This window comes from Saccopteryx leptura, chromosome 1 (assembly GCF_036850995.1).
Source record: "Saccopteryx leptura isolate mSacLep1 chromosome 1, mSacLep1_pri_phased_curated, whole genome shotgun sequence".
Classification (NCBI taxonomy): Eukaryota; Metazoa; Chordata; class Mammalia; order Chiroptera; family Emballonuridae; genus Saccopteryx; species Saccopteryx leptura.
The window spans coordinates 70,926,388-70,946,276 of NC_089503.1; the positions used below are offsets into that span (position 1 = coordinate 70,926,388).

Sequence of the window (19,889 nt, forward strand, 5' to 3'; positions counted from 1 at the left end):
TAGAAAAACGAAAGAGAACGATCAAACACAAAACTAACAGAAAGCAATATATAAAATGGCAATAGGGAACTCACAAGTGTCAATAATTACACTAAATGTAAATGGATTAAACTCACCAATAAAAAGGCACAGAGTAGCAGAATGGATCAAAAAAGAAAATCCAAGTGTATGCTGCCTACAAGAAACTGACTAAGTAACAAGGATAAAAACAAATTCAAAGTGAAAGGCTGGAAAACAATACTCCAAGCAAATAACATCCAAAAAAAAGCAGGTGTAGCAATACTCATATCTGATAATGCTGACTACAAGACAGCAAAAGTACTCAGAGACAAAAATGGCCATTTCATAATGGCTAAGGGGACACTGAATCAAGAAGACATAACAATTCTTAATATATATGCACCAAACCAAGGAGCACCAAAATATATAAGACAGCTACTTATTGACCTTAAAACAAAAACTGACAAAAATACAATCATACTTGGAGACCTCAATACACCGCTGACGGCTCTAGATCGGTCATCCAAACAGAGAATCAACAAAGATATAGTGGCCTTAAACAAAACACTAGAGCACCTGGATATGATAGACATCTACAGGACATTTCATCCCAAAGTGACTGAGTATACATTTTTCTCCAGTGTACATGGATCATTCTCAAGAATTGACCATATGTTGGGCCACAAAAACAACATCAGCAAATTCAGAAAAATCGAAGTTGTACCAAGCATATTTTCTGATCATAAAGCCTTGAAACTAGAATTCAACTGCAAAAAAGAGGAAAAAAATCCCACAAAAATGTGGAAACTAAACAACATACTTCTAAAAAATGAATGGGTCAAAGAAGAAATAAGTGCAGAGATCAAAAGATATATACAGACTAATGAAAATGACAATATGACATATCAGAATCTATGGGATGCAGCAAAAGCAGTGATAAGAGGGAAGTTCATATCACTTCAGGCATATATGAACAAACAAGAGAGAGCCCAAGTGAACCACTTCACACCTTAAGGAACTAGAAAAAGAAGAACAAAGACAACCCAAAACCAGCCGAAGAAAGAAGATAATAAAAATCAGAGCAGAAATAAATGAATTAGAGAACAGAAAAACTATAGAAAAAATTAATAGAACAAGGAGCTGGTTCTTTGAAAAGATCAACAAAATTGACAAACCCTTGGCAAGACTTACCAAGGAAAAAAGAGAAAGAACTCACATAAACAAAATCCAAAATGAAAGAGGAGAAATCACCATGGACACCGTAGATATACAAAGAATTATTGTAGAATACTATGAAAAACTTTATGCCACTAAATTCAACAACCTAGAAGAAATGGATAAATTCCTAGAACAATACAACCTTCCTAGACTGAGTCAAGAAGAAGCAGAAAGTCTAAACAGACCTATTAGTAGAGAAGAAATAAAAAAAAACATTAAAAACCTCCCCAAAAATAAAAGTCCAGGCCCAGACGGCTATACCAGCAAATTTTATCAAACATTCAAAGAAGACTTGGTTCTTATTCTACTGAAAGTCTTCCAAAAAATTGAAGAAGAAGCAATACTTCCAAACACATTTTATGAGGCCAACATAACCCTCATACCAAAACCAGGCAAGGATGGCACAAAAAAAGAAAACTACAGACCAATATCTCTAATGAATACAGATGCTAAAATACTAAACAAAATACTAGCAAATCGAATACAACAACATATTAAAAAAATAATACATCATGATCAAGTGAGATTCACCCCAGAATCTCAAGGATGGTTCAACATACGTAAAACGGTTAATGTAATACATCATATCAACAAAACAAAGAACAAAAACCACATGATCTTATCAATAGATGCAGAAAAGGCTTTCGATAAAATACAACACAATTTTATGTTTAAGACTCTCAACAAAATGGGTATAGAAGGAAAATATCTCAACATGATAAAGGCCATATATGATAAACCATCAGCTAACACCATATTAAATGGCACTAAACTGAAGGCTTTCCCCCTTAAATCAGGAACAAGACAGGGTTGTCCACTCTCTCCACTCTTATTTAATGTGGTACTAGAGGTTCTAGCCAGAGCAATCAGACAAGACAAAGAAATAAAAGGCATCCATATCGGAAAAGAAGAAGTAAAGGTATCACTTTTTGCAGATGATATGATCTTTTACATCGAAAACCCCAAAGAATCCACAAAAAGACTACTAGAAACAATAAGCCAATACAGTAAGGTCGCAGGATACAAAATTAACATACAGAAGTCAATAGCCTTTCTATATGCCAACAATGAAACATTTGAGAACGAACTCAAAGAATAATCCTCTTCACAATTGCAACAAAAAAATAAAATACTTAGGAATAAACATAACAAAGAATGTAAAGGACTTATACAGTGAAAACTATAAACCATTGTTAAGGGAAATCAAAAAAGATATAATGAGATGGAAGAATATTCCTTGTTCTTGGTTAGGAAGAATAAATATAATCAAGATGGCTATATTACCCAAAGCAATATACAAATTTAATGCAATTCCCATCAAAATTCCAATGACATTTTTTAAAGAAATGGAGCAAAAATTCATCAGGTTTATATGGAACTATAAAAGCCCTGAATAGCCAAAGCAATCCTAAAGAAAAAGAGTGAAGCTGGGGACATTACAATACCTGACTTCAAAGTATATTATAGAGCCACAACAATCAAAACAGCATGGTATTGGCAGAAAAAATAGACACTCAGACCAATGGAACAGAATAGAAAACCCAGAAATAAAACCACATATATATAGTCAAATAATTTTTGATAAAGGGGCCAACAACACACAATGGAGAAAAGAAAGCCTCTTCAATAAATAGTGCTGGGAAAACTGGAAAGCCACATGGAAAAGAATGAAACTGGACTACAGTTTGTCCCCCTGTACTAAAATTAACTCAAAACGGATCAAAGATCTAAACATAAGACATGAAACAATAAAGTACATAGAAGAAGACATAGGTACTAAACTCATGGACCCAGGTTTTAAAGAGCATTTTATGAATTTGACTCCAAAGGCAAAAGAAGTGAAGGCAAAAATTAATGAATGGGACTACATCAGACTAAGACGTTTTTGCTCAGCAAGAGAAACTGATAACAAAATAAACAGACAGCCAACTAAATGGGAAATGATATTTTCAAACAACAGTTCAGATAAGGGCCTAATATCCAAAATATACAAAGAACTCATAAAACTCAACAACAAACAAACAAACAATCCAATAAAAAAATGGGAAGAGGACATGAACAGACACTTCTCCCAGGAAGAAATACAAATGGCCAACAGATATATGAAAAGATGCTCATCTTCTTTAGTTATTAGAGAAATGCAAATCAAAACTGCAATGAGATACCACCTCACACCTGTTAGATTAGCTATTATTAACAAGACAGGTAATAGCAAATGTTGAAGAGGCTGTGGACAAAAAGGAACCCTCATACACTGTTGGTGGGAATGTAAAGTAGTACAACCATTATGGAAGAAAGTATGGTGGTTCCTCAAAAAACTGAAAATAGAACTACCTTATGACCCAGCAATCCCTCTACTGGGTATATACCCCCAAAACTCAGAAACATTGATACGTAAAGACACATGCAGCCCCATGTTCACTGCAACATTGTTCACAGTGGCCAGGACATGGAAATAACCAAAAAGCCCGTCAATAGATGACTGGATAAAGAAGATGTGGCACATATACACTATGGAATACTACTCAGTCATAAGAAATGATGACATCGGATCATTTACAGCAAAATGGTGGGATCTTAATAACATTATACGAAGTGAAATAAGTAAATCAGAAAAAAACAGGAACTGCATTATTCCATACAAAGGTGGGACATAAAAGTGAGACTAAGAAACATTGATAAGAGTGTGGTGGTTACGGGGGGGAGGGGTGAGAAGGAGAGGGAAAGGGGGAGGGGGAGGGGCACAAAGAAAACCATATAGAAGGTGACAGAGGACAATCTGACTTTGGGTGTTGGGTATGCAACATAATTGAACAACAAGATAACCTGGACATGTTATCTTTGAATATATGTATCCTGATTTATTGATGTTGCCCCATTAAAAAATAAAATTAAAAAAAAAACAAAAAGAAATTAAAAATGTTTTTAAGTTGCTGGATATCTGCTACTATCAAAGCAGCAAATCTTTCTGCATCTGTTGCTGAAAGATAGAGTGACTTATTAACAATGGGTTTTCCTTGGAAGTCCTTTTTACCTTAATCATCCTACATTTGAGTCACTGTATTAGAGACCTCCAAAACTCCTTGGGGGGGGGGGGGGTATAAGGACATAAAGCCCAAGCACTATATTCTTGTTTTTAAATTCAAAAGCTATAGTCCAGGTATAAGACTGGGAAGATTTACAAGAATATGCAAGTCAAATGGAAGATGTTTCTGCCCAATAACATATTACACTCTACTTCTGTCTGACCAAAAACTTCATGTTAAAGAATGAGAGAAAAAGTGTAGAAGAGAAAAAGGAAACATTGATGAGACTCACTTCAACTAGCATCCTTCTCCCAACCCTAAACTTTTAAAGAAGTTTCCTTGTGCCCTACTAGGAGAAACAGTAATAAAGGAATATTCAGATAGTAGGTCCTATTCAAACAAATCTCATTGTGCCCCAAGAAGAGTAGGAAGCAGCCAAATGCTCATTTTGCTACTAGCTTTTACCCATGAGGACATGAGATATATGGGTTGGTGGGCAAAAGTTGGTTTACAGTTGTTCATATGAAAAACAATACAATAATTAATAGATGAAAATACAAAAATAAATGCTGTGTTTCATGTACTCACAACTATAAACCTATTTTTGCCCTACCCTGTGTAGAAAAAACTTTTTTAACATTTTATTTTATTGATTTTAAGGAGAGAAAGGAAGAGAGCAGGAAAGAGAGAGGGATAGCTAGCTGTTCCTGTATGTGCCCTGACCAAGAATTGAATCAGCAACCTCTGCACTTTGGGACAATGCTCTAAACAACTGAGCTATCCAGTCAGGGTGAAGAAATTTTTTAAGTGAAGCTTTGTGGTTGGAATGAGGAGGGACAGGTGGTAGAGTAGACCTGATAGCTACAAACCCAATGGAAACACAAGCATCTCAGCTGCAAATGCCAATGTAAGAGCAACGAGTCCTGATGATTAGGAAGGACATGTCCCAATAGGAATGACCTCATAGTGGATGCTGATGGGTGACCATGATGTTTCCCTGCATAGCTCCTCCTCCAACATCATTCTGTCCACCAATAGTCATTGAAGCACGTCCTCAACAAAGATGGACAATGTTACATTGTTACATGATGTCTCTGCTCTCACTGAGATGTTGTGGTAGAATACATGCACCAAGGAGTTGTTCCCTCTGAGAAAAAAGGATGGTGTAGGGGAAGTGGGGGAGTGATTAAGAGTAAAACAAAAATGCTTTGAGAAAATGCAGCACTGACTAAGATTACATTTGTGCCTCTTGGCAGATTTAAAGCTTAATACTAAGATCACATTAGTATGCAGGAAAATAAAGTTAAAGTTTCTGTACAGTATTATAGTTCTTTAAGAGTCCTCCGTGCCAGGTACTGTGCTAGACACTCAGTGCACAAGGGTGCCTTTCCCTGGGAGCCTTCTGTTGGGGGTGCTAGATGTCTCCTTGCATTAAAATATCAGTGACATTCTTGCAGCCAGAAGCCACTTGATACCTCAGTGTCTTCAAAACACCCAGTCCAATGGTTACTTGCTCAGAACTTTTGATCTTATGCTACCAGGTTTTGTCTTTACATTGACAAGATACTTCAAGAGATTGAACTGACACTACTAGCAAAAAAGAAGGAAGGAAGGAAGGAAGGAAGGAAGGAAGGAAGGAAGGAAGGGAGGGAGGGAGGGAGGGAGGGAGGGAGGGAGGGAGGGAGGAAGGAAGGAAGGAAGGAAGGAAGGAAGGAAGGAAGGAAGGAAGGAAGGAAGGAAGGAAAGGGAAATACAGAACACTAAATTATAAAACCCAAATCCATAAAATAAAGTCATTATTCCAACTAACTACTAATCTTGACTTTTGTGTCATATGACTAAACTTCAGTTTTAAGAGGTTACTTCCTTTTGTATTTCATTATCAAAGATTATCAAATATAAAGAAGATGTGGCACATATACACTATGGAATACTACTCAGCCATAAGAAATGATGACATCGGATCATTTACAGCAAAATGGTGGGATCTTGATAACATGATACAAAGTGAAATAAGTAAATCAGAAAAAAACAGGAACTGCATTATTCCATACGTAGGTGGGACATAAAAGTGAAACTAAGAGACATTGATAAGAGTGTGGTGGTTACGGGGGGAGGGGTGAGAAGGAGAGGGAAAGGGGGAGGGGGAGGGGCACAAAGAAAACTAGATAGAAGGTGACAGAGGACAATCTGACTTTGGGTGATGGGTATGCAACATAATTGAACGACAAGATAACCTGGACATGTTATCTTTGAATATATGTATCCTGATTTATTGATGTCGCCCCATTAAAAAAATAAAATTATTAAAAAAAAGATTATCAAATATTTTTAAAAGCTATGGATGTCTTAATAAAACTTTTTTAAATAAATGCTCTAGCGCATGTATACACACTAGAAAATAACATCACAGCGGTGCATCCATTGCTTTCAGTGTTTTTGAAATTTCTGTGTCTAGAACTAATATGCCAGTCACAAAAGCAGATCATTGTTTTTGTTTCAGAGGACTTTATTTAGGATATCCTTTGCCAGCTTTGTTCAATCAAAACACATCAGGTTCTTCTCCATTTAAGACTGTATCCTGGGGAGACCCAGCTAAGAGAACAGAGAGAAGCATAATGGGATAGGCAAGGAGCCCAATGGCCAGAATGAACTTGTAAACCAGAGGATGCTTAGAGGGACTTCTTTCTCATTTGCCATGTAGTTGTTGAGCCTGCTATGTGACAAACACAGAGGCGGGTGCCAAAGAATCAATGATAAAGGAGATTTATGATTGCTGCCCTTAAAGAGCTTACATAGCCTTCTTGGCTGCTTTAAATAAACTCAATTTGTTCAAAGGAAGAGACACAAAGTAGGAAAAACATAACAAGTATTTACACTACATCTTTAGACTCTACCGAGGCTATTGTCCCTTATTGTAAGCTTTTCTGGTTATGAGCTTCATTTTGACTCCACTTCTCAATTACTGTTCTTCACATAAACCATTTTAGCAACAACTTAATTTGGACTCAATTTTCCAACTTTGACTTTAGAAAGCCAACCACCGCAGGACAAGATACTCGACTGTCCTAGCTCAGTACATTGAGACACCAAACAAAGGACACTTTTCCCCTGTGTCCACCTTCATCTTCAACAACAAAGACCAGCCAGACCTGTCTCTTTGCTTCATATAGCCCATTAAAGAAGAGCAATTAGTCTCACTTCAGAAGCACACTAATTGGAGTTAGTGAGCATTCATGCTCTGATGTTTTAGATATAACTGGCCAATATTCAAATCACCATAGGCTGAGGACTTCATAAACCAGAGATTTTAAGACGCGTAAAAAGAGTATTTTAAAAACCTAAGATCACATGTAGGAAAATCTACATTATGTTAACTCTGTTTTGCCTATCCTGATTTTGACATTGAAAAATAAATGGCTAAACCCTATGTGGATTTCTTTTTCATCATTCATCCTTATATTGCTGGCATTTGTACAAAAAACAATTAAAAATCCTGGCAAGAGATAAGAGTAGCAATACCTATTATCAGGATGGGTGTGAGGTAAAATCACAACAACATGCATTGTCAGTGGAAATGTGAAAGGTGAAATTAGTCTGGCAACTTATTCAAATAGAGACTGTATACTCTTGGAGCCAATAATTCTACCCCCTGAGAATCTATGCTATAGAATAAAAGCACCAGTAAATTAGGATGTACATGCAATCATCAGACTGCAGCATTAATTATAATGGCAGAAAATGGAAAACAGTAAATTCCTATCAAGAGGGGAATGACTGAATAAATTATGCTATACCCATACTATGAAATTATACATCCATCAGAAGAACAAATCAAAGCTGTACCAGACAACTTGAAGAAACATTCATATAATATAAACATAATTTGAGAAACACTTAATTTCCACTGGAGTATGCATGTGCCAGTATGGAGATATATTTATACCTCTCCCATAGATGTGTATATAGTTTATATATGAATGTGTAACATATGAATTATATAAGGGTAGAAGAATTAAACACATTAAGTTGTAGAGATGGTTTACCTTGTATGTGGGGAGGGTAGAACTAATGCAGTATAGGCAGAGAGTGAGTGAAAAGGGAGACATGCAAAAATAGAAAAGTTAAAAACAAAACTACGTTTAGAATAAAAAGTATTTATTTGATCATTTGTGTAAAATGAGGTATATGTTTGGGACTATGGATCTAAAAATTGACTAAAATAATTTTTAAAAATTCAAAAAGAGCAAATATCAAAGCAATAAAAGTCTATAAAAATCTAGAAAAAAGTTAACTAATCCTGGAATAAGTAAGAACAAAGCAAATGTGTATATATATATATATATGTATGTATATGTATATATATATATACTTCAAATATATATATGAAAAAGGTGATATGTTTTATCATATAAAAATATCTTGAATGTAAAAAAGCACTACTGTATATGCAAAATTAACAGTAATCAACAAATTTAAAATAGTGCAACAATTATGACAACAGGATAACCTATTTCACAAATAGAATACATTTGCAAAACAATAAGAATCCTAATACCATTTAGAAAATAGACAAAGAGCTTAAATGAATCACAAAACATATATATATGTATATATATATGTGTGTAAATATGTAAATGGCAGGTAATTTTAAGATTAACAGTTCAGTCTCAATAATAAATAAATAATTGCAATCTAAAATATTAAGTAACAAATATTAATTTGACAGAATATTTTAAATAATTAATACTACTATGGGTATATATAGATATCTCTTTTCAAATACTGCTAAAGCACCTTTTAGTAAAGCACTTTGACAATTTGTATCAAGAGCCTTGAAAGTATCAATATCCTTGGACTCAGTAGTTTTGTTTATAAAATCAATCCTAATAAAATAATTGGAAAAGATACATGAATGTCCATTTCAGCATTATTCATAGCAGAAAATTGGAGAACCCTAAATATTGAATGGAGAATTGCTTAAGTTTCAAATAATAAAATATTATATAACCCATTAAAATATTCTCATTACTATTTAATGACATGATATGGGTAGATACTATCAGTGTAGTATTAAGTTTAAAAGTCATAAAAATATCTTACATGCTGTTGTCCCAATTTTATATATAAATATTTGTACAGGAAAAATAAAACACAAAAAAGACAAAATAATTACTTAAAGATTTGAAATTCAGGCCCTGGCCGGTTGGCTCAGAGGTAGAGCATCGGCCTAGCGTGCGGAAGTCCCGGGTTCGATTCCCAGCCAGGGCACACAGGAGAGGCACCCATCTGCTTCTCCACCCCTCCCCCTCTCCTTCCTCTCTGTCTCTCTCTTCCCCTCCCGCAGCTGAGGCTACATTGGAGCAAAAGATGGCCCGGGCGCTGAGGATGGCTCCTTGGCCTCTGCCCCAGGCGCTAGAGTGGCTCTGGTCACGACAGATCGACCCCCCCCATGGGCAGAGCATCGCCCCCTGGTGGGCGTGCCCGGTGGATCCCGGTCAGGCGCATGTGGGAGTCTGTGTGACTGCCTCCCCATTTCCAGCTTCAGAAAAATACAAAAAAAAAAAAAAGAAGATTTTAAATTCATATTTTTTAAGCTTTTAAGTATTTTAGAAACTTGACATAGTTGCCATCTATTAATTAACACATGATTGTCAATGTTAACTTTTTTTTTTTAGTTTGATCATTAAATTTAGTCTTACCCAGTTTCCAAATCAATGCTGAGCAGGACAGAAAGTGTATCATAGGACTCAACCTTAACAGTCCAAAGATTCAGCAATCAAACTGCTATTGATTAGCACTAAGATTCCATGTAGCTTCCAAGTCAGCTACACAATCCCAAATCTTGACAGATTGGTTGTGTGTGTGTCTATGTGTGTTCTTACTATCTGCCTCCAAAGTACTGTTACTTAATAATATCACTGATTTGACCCTGCGTCCATATTAACCCTCTGTTATTAGCCTGAGACATGTCTCAACTTGCCTTATTACTCTTTGGTAACTGTTAATTTCAACAGTATTCTTCAATCTTTTGATACAAATATCCTACCAGTAAAAACATTTTGGGCATACAACTCTAATAACTTTATATTTTTAATATATATAATATATTACTATTTACATAGTATATGTTACAAATTATCCAAATATTAAAAGTTATAAAGCATGTTTTTTTTTTAAGATTTTATTTCTTTTTTAGAGAGGAGAGAGACAGAGAGAGAGAGAAGGGAGGGAGGAGCAGGAAGCATCAACTCCCATATGTGCCTTGACCAAGCAAGCTCAGGGTTTCAAACCAGCAACCTCAGCATTCCAGGTCAACACTTTCTTTATCCACTGTGCCACCACAAGCCAGGCAAGATTGTGATTTTTAAAATGAGGCCCTGCCACTCGGCTTAGTGGTAGAGCATCGGCCTGGCATATGGATGTCCTGGGATCGATTCCCAGTCAGGGTACACAGGGGAAACTCCCATCTGCTTCTTCACCCATCCCCCTCTCCTCTATCTCTCTTCTCCTGCAGCCAAGGCTCGAGTAGAGCGAATTGGCCCCAGGTGCTGAGGATGGCTCCATGGCCTCTGCCTCAGGAGCTAAAATGGCTCATGTTGCAATAGAGCAAGTGCCCCAGATGGGCAGAGCATCACCCCTTAGTAGGCTGGCTGGATGGATCCTGGTCGGGGCACATGCAGGAGTCTGTCTCTGCCTCCCCCTCCCTCACTAAAAATAAATTAAAAATGCAAATATAGGGTCTATTATTTTGTTCCTACTCCCCAATAGATCATTTTAGTTATGCCCAAGAATGTATGACCCTACTATGGAGATCACAGGCTTAGAGCACACAATTCAATTCTACTATCTATCTCTTTCCCCCATTGCATCTGGAAACATGTTCTGAAATTCCAGAATCCCTTAGATTTGGGTCAATTCAAACTATGACAATATTCATAACAGAACTCACTTGCATAATATGAAAAGTCACGACCTTCCCATGCCCTATATTATCTTTTGGAAAAATCTGCATTTTCATAGATGAATATTGTATACAGCAACAAAAGAAAAATTCCAAAATGTGCTAAATTTAAATTACAGCAGGTCAGAGGGTGGGAGCAAGAGACAAGGGAACTTAGCAGTTAACAGCCATAGACGAACACCAACAAAAGACTGCTTACATTCCTGAATACATAATGAAACTTAGAATCAATATCTAGACAGCTATCTAGGAAAAACAGCCAACCACCAGACACCACTGTGTTTTATATGAACACTCTAGGTTTGCCCACAACTAATCCAGAAGCATAAAATATGTCTTTCTTATGGACTATTCACCTAGCCTACTTCCTCCACTTCACATTTTCTCACCCACACCATGTATTTATAGTCAATGTAAATTCTTTCAAAACAACTTACACCTTTGTTCCCCAAAGTTATTATATAACAGAACCCATCAGCCCTAGGAGGGAGGATATGCTTCTTTTCCAACCACTCTCCCTGCTGGTGGTTTAGACTGCATGCCCCAGGACCAGGACTTTTGCTGGCTAGCATGTGGCTCAATAAACACTTTTGTTCTGGACAACTTTAACAGTAAGGTAGAACTACATTTCTAGCATTAGTTTTGCCATTTGTTGATAATGATTACTACTTCTTTACTGGCTTAAGTCATATTATTTAGTTCTTTCAAAAGTTTCAGTGATATACCTCTGCCGACTTTTGAAGGTTATCCTGGCATGGAACAAGAAGGGATGTCTTCTCCCATTTCTGTACAACTTGATTGGCTTCTTCTATCTTCTGCTCACAACTTTTTTGAGAATTCAGCAATGTCACTTCATAAAATTCTTGAATATCTATGAAGAAAATGTAAGGGAAGGATCAAAATGTCATGTACCACCTCATAAACAGCTTCTGCATGCATATGTATACGGAAATTTTTGTCGATTAGAAGAAGTGCATTAAATGTGCATCCCAAAGAAAAATGATAAAAATAGAGGAAATGTTGACAATTGTGTTTTTGCCTGCATGAGAACTCTTAGAGCAGCTTTATTCATAACTGAAAAAACTGGGAGCATCCAAGATGACTTTCAGTTGTTGAATGGATAAACAAAATAGTAAGTAAATCCATATGGTGGAATGCTCTTCACAATATGAAGGAATGAGTTATCAAGCCAGGCAAAACCATGAATGAGTCTTAAATGCATATTGCTAAGTTAAAAAGCTACATTTTTCCTTGTACTGTTCCACTTTTACAATATTTTGGAAAAAAAGACAAAACTAAGACAGTACAATAATCAATGATTGCTCGAGGTTCTGGAACAGAAGAGGAGGATTCAATAGGTAAAGCATAGGGTTATGAAAATAATCTGTGATAATACTGTACTGGTGAACTCCTAACATGAAAAATTTGTCAAAACCCATAGACCTTTACAGCATAAAGAGCAAACCTTACTGTAAGCAACTTTCAAAAAATTATTTAGTAGGTCAGGGAATTCCAAGATGAAATGCAGAATGTGACAAAAGAATCTAACCATATTACAACTGTAGGATGCTTTTGTATAGTTTCTTTGTGTTTGGTTTTACAGCCTCTACTCATTTTCAGGTCAGCACCTTTTTCTCCTACTGCCTTCAGTGAGGTTATTTCATACATGTGAAATGCAGTAAGGGAAACAGTGTGGCATACACCGGAACTCTCTGTTCTACCTTTACAATTTTTTCATAAGCATGAAAACTACTCTAAAATAAATACACTATTTTTACTTGTCTTTTTTAAAGACATTACACAGTCAGCCTTAGAAACATACCCAAATACCCCAAAATTGAATGCTTTCATAAATCTATCTTCAGGTTTATGATATAAATGGGATTAAAAATTATATCACAAAGTTAAATATCATAATCTTTTAGTATATGAAAAGTGTTTTTGAGGACATCTGCTCCTAACACTATGGCTAAGTACTCTGCAGATTAAGCACTGAATTAGATAGTATGCATGCTTTGAAGCATTACTGATGTTGCGGCAGATGGGGTAGTGGGGAAGGTCTACAAGACAAACCACACACACACACACACACACACACACACACACACACACTCACCCTGCACTGAGATCAGATCAGCTAGGAGATTGAAGTAACAGTAGTGAATGGGGAAAAAGGATAGGATTGTTCAGAGGTAAGACACCAATGGCAGAACTGCTATCAGCATATTGAACCTTATATCAGTTAAAGAAATAAGGAAGCAAACCCTTGAGGCTCCTCATTGAGCAGAGATCCTCAGGGATGCCGAAGTATTCTATGTCAGTGGCTCCCATTGGCTACTGGGGACAGCAAAAGAAAATATTTTCTAAAGACAATCTTAAGGCTGAGGACTCTCATAGATTAGGATCAAGAAATAAGCTCATAATCAAAGGTCACAAACAAAAAATGAAAATAAAAAAATTTAAAAATGGTATATCACTTTAGATGAAATTCCGCAGGAACAACTTTAGGTTTAAATGACAGGTTATTGTTGATTTTGGACATTTCTTATATAGGATATAGAACAGCTATGTAAAAGTGTTAAAGAAACGACAGTCACAATTACAAAGATAAGCAAATAACAAGGATCTAGTATAAATAAACAGGCAGAATGGGGGAAGCAAATGTAACTTCTAAAAATTAGAAATATGACTATTCAGAGATAGATTAATAGATGGCTAAATAGATAGATATAATATATAATAAATATAATAAAATGCTAATGGCAGAATCTATTATATGTGGTAGGTGCACAGGTATTCACTGTAATATTCTTGTAACTTGGTTATGTTTGAAAACATTCAGAATAAAATGATAGAAAAATATATAATTACTTAAAGTTAAAAATTCAATGGATAATGGATATAATAGCTCATTAGACAACAAAGAACAGAAAAATATACCTCAAAAATTACCCAAAATGTAACACAAGAGAAAATAAGAAAGTAAATTCAATATATAGAGAGGATAAATAAGAAGGCACACTATTTTCTAATAGCTGTCTTCAGGGAGAAAATAGAATCAGTAGCAAATGATATCTAACACAATAATCAATATAGAATTTTTAGAACCTATGAAAATATGAATGCACAGATCCTGGAAGTAAGAGCTTATACCAGTGATTTTCAATTAGTATGCCACAAGAATTTTCAAAACATGCAATACCTGACTATTTAGTCAGGAACACTGACCTGTTTTCTCTTAGATAGTCAAATAAACACAATGACAACAGCCAACACAACAATAGCCATCCAGTGTGAATAAATCAAAATTATACCTATTTTTTATTAGATAGGCAATATTTTTGGTGTGATGTAGAATTTTAGTAATTAGTTTATGGTGCCATGAGATCAAAAAGGTTGAAAATTGATGACTTAAACTAAAGATAATAAATAAAACCTATGCCTTGGACTAGGCATATGATAAAGTTGCAGAATATCAAAGACAAAGCAAAGATCTTAAAAGCAGTAGGAGAAGAAAAAACAAGTCATATTTCTCAATAACGAAAGCCAAACAACAGTAAAATAATAACCTCAAAATTTTGAGACACTATATTTACATAGGTTTGTGTTCCTTTGAAAACCATATATCTGATTAAAAAAATAAAAGGAAAAAAACTTGTGTCCAGTGCATATAAAGAACTCTCAAAATGCAACAGGTAACCAAATACCCAATAGAAAAATTAGTAAAAGAATTGAACAGGCATCTCATTAAGAAAATAATAGATGGCAAATAAAGACATAAAAAGAGATTCAACATCATTACTTATTAAGGAAATGAAAATTTAAAACCACAAAGAGATATCACTACACATTTATTAGGACGGCTAAAATTAAAAAGACCAATCTTACCACATACTCACAGAAATGCAAAGGAACTGTAACTCTCATAAACTGATGATGAAAGTGGAAAATGGTACAACCACTTTGAAGAACAGTCTGGAGGTTTCTCAAAAAGTTAAACATATGGCTACTATATGATCCAGCCATTCTTGTTTTAGGTATATGTCTCAGAGAAAAAGAAATATATATGTCCATATCAAAAGCCAAATCTGGAAGCAACTCGAATGTTAAACAATGAATAAACAAATAGTGGTACATCCACACAATAGACTATTACTCAGTAATAAAAAGGAATTACTGATACAAACAACATCAGAATAATTATGTCAAGTAAAAGAAGTCAAGCAAAAATGAGTGTAACTTGTATAATTATAGTTATATAAAATTCTAGAAAACGCAATCTATATTGACTGGAAACAATTCAGTGGTTGCCTAAAAATGAGTGGGGGGAGGATGCAAACTAATCTAGTTCCAGATTTGATAGTGATTTCAGAAATATTTATTTTGTTATTATGCTATAGATATATATAAATTTCACATATTCTTTTATATGTATTAAAAATTACTCTTTTAAAATAATAATGAAAAACTGTTTCATAAATATACTGCTCACAAAAATTAGGGAATATTTCAAAACTAATATGAAGCGATAAAATATCTCCTAATTTTTGTGAGCAGTATATTAAGATTTATTCTAATTTTTTAATTAATTTTAATTCATTGTGTTAACATGGATTCAAGTGTTTATTTTTAAAAGTTACAAAAACTCAAATTTTATGCCCCTTTATTCTGCCTCTAGTAATAAGTAGCTATGGAGTCATGTTTGGAAAAAATGTGTAAGGGATGTGAGAGCAATCTGGCTGCGACATCTGTCGCCCTACTGATCGCCAGGGTTGATCTGGCTTATCTGGCTGGCTAGGCGGTGTCTGTTTCCTCCCTCACCGCTCCTCCCAAAGCTGCAGGCTCGGTCCAAGAGGACAAGCTTCTCCTAAAGAGGAGAAGATCATTCTTCAGTCAAGGGTATACGAGTAGCTGTGCTCCCCTGCTAGAATCTCCAAACAAGCTCTCAAGGAAAATGAGTAAGAACAGAGGGTAAAAGCCATACAGATATAAATCCTTCCCAGGTTTTTTTTAATATTGTATGAGTTGGTAGAATATTAAGATGACAAAAGTCAGAGGAATAAGAAATAAAAAAGGTAAAATAAAAAATATATATTTACATTATCTGGTCTCAAGTATTAATTGAAGATAAGAGAATAACGATGACCCTGGCCCGGTGGCTCAGTGGATAATGTGTCATGGCAGTACAATGTCGTAGGTTCTATCCCCAGAGCACACACGAGAAGCAATCAATGAGGACACAATTAAATGGAAAAACTAAAGTGGAACAGTGAGTTGATGTTTCTCTCTCTCTCTCTCTCTCTTCCTTCCCCTCTATCAATGAAAAAAAAATTTTTAAAGAATGGTTTGTTATAAGTAAAACATTTTTGCACATAGTCAAATTTCAAGATTTCTTTGCATCAGTTTTAAGAATGTAAACAGTTTCATAAGCAGCATTTGCAAATTGTCATTTTCTTTTAAATATTAGGTATATAAATTATCCAGAAATAGGAGCATATTTATTACACTCACTTTAAGGATTCATACCAAGTTATACTTTGAAGCATAATGAATAGCAACGACTTGCTCACATTTTTAAAAATGCTCTAGACAGTATTTTAATATTAAGTTTGAAAATCTTTATTAACTTATAATCCCCAAACCTGATGAAGTACTCAGTCTATTTAATTCCTTTGTCTACTTATTCTCCCTGCCTAAGCAACTACTGGAGAGGAAGAAGGTAATCTTAATTAAGTCAAAGATTGCTTCAATTTGAAGATAATTCTTTGACCAATGTTAAGTTTTACTTCTGGTTAGTCAGGATTATTTTCAACGCCTGACATATATCTGTTTCTTTCTTTCCCAGCACCTCTTTTTGACACCCTCTCATATCCCCACCAGCACTAAAATCTTCACTCTCTGCCTGTTCCCACCTCGGGAGTCCAGGCCCTCACCGGCTCCGGGGCACACTGCTCCCTACGCCCAGATGCCATTTCCCACACATAGAATAGAAATCCTACTTTCCCTTCAATGCCCGGTCCCAGCACTGTGCCTTTGTAAAAAGAATATTTGGAGTAACAGATATAAATATGAAATGCCATCAGCATTGAAAGTATTCTTACCAAAACTGAGTTCGGTTGAGTAGGACATGTGTGAGAGTCGGAACACCCACGCAGCTACCGTCAAAAAAGAAATAAACGCTTGTGTGGGGAGTGAAGGGGGCAGATGGGCAGCGCGGCTCCCTTCCTCCCATGCCCACAGTCTTGCTCAGATCTATTTAAGAGTTAGTTCTCGTTCTGCTTTATATTAGAAGTTGTTCACCTACCTGTATTCAATATTTCAATTCAGTAAGTAATTTTTAAGTACTAGGCAAGAGCCTTACGAATAAAGGCGATGTCCTCGTTTTCCATGTATTTTCTACTATCTGGCATGATTTTTTACATTTAGTAAGCACAACAAACACTTGCTAATTTTAGTTTATTTGCATTCTCTATTTAATGCTCCAACAGAAGAAAGATTGCTAAATAAAGTCAACTGTCTTCACACTCAGGATGGCAGCAAGCCTGCACATTATTTGGATTATGTTTTTTGAGACTCGACTACTTGTTTTAATCACAGCTGCTGGCACTTTTTATCTTGCACCTTCCTCCCTCAAATGAAAAAGTTGCTGCTTCTGATGATAAATTCAAAATAAATTTCTTAAATGTTTAAATCCCACTTCGACCTCACAGTTGTTTTTTTGAAATGGTTTATAAATTCTGTCAAATTTACAGATGAGTACTTCTCAAACTCTGATGCATATGTGACTCCGAATCACCTGGGGATCTTGTTTAAGTGCAAATTATATATAACTGAAGTCAGGGGTGGGACCTGAGTCTGCCTTTCTCACAAGCTCCTGGGTGATGTCAGTGGCTTCTGATACACCAGCAACCCTGGACCTACAAAATAACACCTCTGAAGACAGAACCTAAGGCTATATCCTCTCATTTAAAATATCTTTTGCTGAATTATTACAGCCCTCTTCATCTTCAAAGTAAGGGGTAGGGTAAAAAAAAAATGCCAATAAGAGAAGCAAATTTGCAAGAGAAGAACTCTGCCCATTGACTTAAAAATAATAATAATAACTACAATATTATTGGCTAAAATAATTCAGATTAAATTAGCTAGAAACTCAATTAAAAGGAACTATATTTCAGTACTCTGCCTTTAGGGCACATTGAAACAACAACAAAATATCAGCTCCCAGGTGATGGCTAAGATGGTCCATCTTCAGCCCAGTCTCTCTCTTTTGCTGTAACATCCATTTCACAAAGATAAGATCTGGCCTTCATCATGACGATCCTGGCACAGCCAGTTCTGCCATTGTCAAACAGCATGAAAAAGGGAATCCATAATAACTAGGATTGTCTTTTTAAGCACAACCTTAAAACCTTATATATTCAAAATACTTCAACTTCTTCCAAGCAAAGACAATCTGACATGACATAATTATTTTAATGATGGTGCTATTTTCTCAAAAGACGCTGAGAGTACCTCTTAGAGATGTGCCTTTAAACAGCTGAGAAATTTATTTTGAAGATCCTCAGAAGCAGTGACTCTTTCTTTCATTTGATAAAAGATTTTATTTTTTATTTTTGACAGAGACAGAGAGAGAGTCAGACAGAGGAGACAGATAGGGACAGACAGACAGGAAGGGAGAGAGATAAGAAGCATCAACTAACTCTTCATTGCAGCTCCTTAGTTGTTCAGTGATTGCTTTTTCATATGTGCCTTGACCAGGGGGCTACAACAGAGCAAGTGAACTCTTGCTCAAGCCAGTGACCTTGGGCTATAAGCCAGTGACCTTGGGCTATAAGCCAGTGACCTTGGGCTTCAAGCCAGAAACCTTGGGCTCAAGCCAGTAACCTTGGGCTTCAAGCCAGCAACCTTGAGCTCAAGCCAGTGACCATGAGGTCATGTCTATGATCCCACACTCAAGCCAGTGACCCCTTGCTCAAGCTGGTGAGCCTCAGCTCAAGCCGGATGAGCCTGCACTCAAGCCAGCACCTTGGGGTTTCAAATCTTGGTCCTCTGCATCCCAGTCTGACACTCCATCCACTGTGCCACCACCTGGTCAGGCTGATTTTTTTTTAAAGTCTAAAATTCATCAGACAAACTGTGAATATGGTGAGTGGTGGAGAAATGGATATCCTTTTGCATGACTTAAATTAAAAAAATGACTCAATAAAAAAAAAAGACTCAAGTCATGAAAGATTTTTCTTGTATGACTCACAAATTGATGTACAATTATCTACTTAACAACAGTAAAACAAAAAAGTAACAAGAATGCTGAATGATTTACATATTTATATATAGTTTCTGACCAATGCGCTCGCAGGCTGGAATAGAAGTGACTGGGAAAGTCCCTTTTCACTTCCTCCATGCCCGCCTTCATGTTGCTCTGGGTAGTTTGATGGAGAGTCACTCTCCCCCTGAAAACCAGAATCTTCTTTGGAGCTTGTTATTGTTGGTACATTTGTGTGTGTGTGTGGGGGGGGGGCACATAAGGCTATAACTCACCAAAGCTGTTTAATCTCAAGAATTCACTGAAATCAGCTGAATTTTTGCCATACAGCCTCAATAAAGAGATGGTACTCTCTGCAAGTGATCTTCTTATAGAACACATCCCTTATGCTTCTTCTAGCATCCCTATTCACTGTAAA

At 35.9% G+C, this 19,889-nt stretch overlaps 1 protein-coding gene across 3 annotated transcripts in view; it reads right to left on the minus strand.

Annotated features, from left to right (window-relative positions):
* Positions 1-19,889, minus strand: part of DLG2 (discs large MAGUK scaffold protein 2) — a 2,140,731-nt gene that overhangs the window by 1,816,541 nt on the left and 304,301 nt on the right. For all 3 annotated transcript variants that reach the window (XM_066369745.1, XM_066369736.1, XM_066369732.1), the window contains exon 3: positions 11,934-12,079. In XM_066369745.1, coding sequence (XP_066225842.1) covers positions 11,934-12,079 — 146 coding nt within the window. The remainder of the gene's footprint in view (positions 1-11,933; positions 12,080-19,889) is intronic.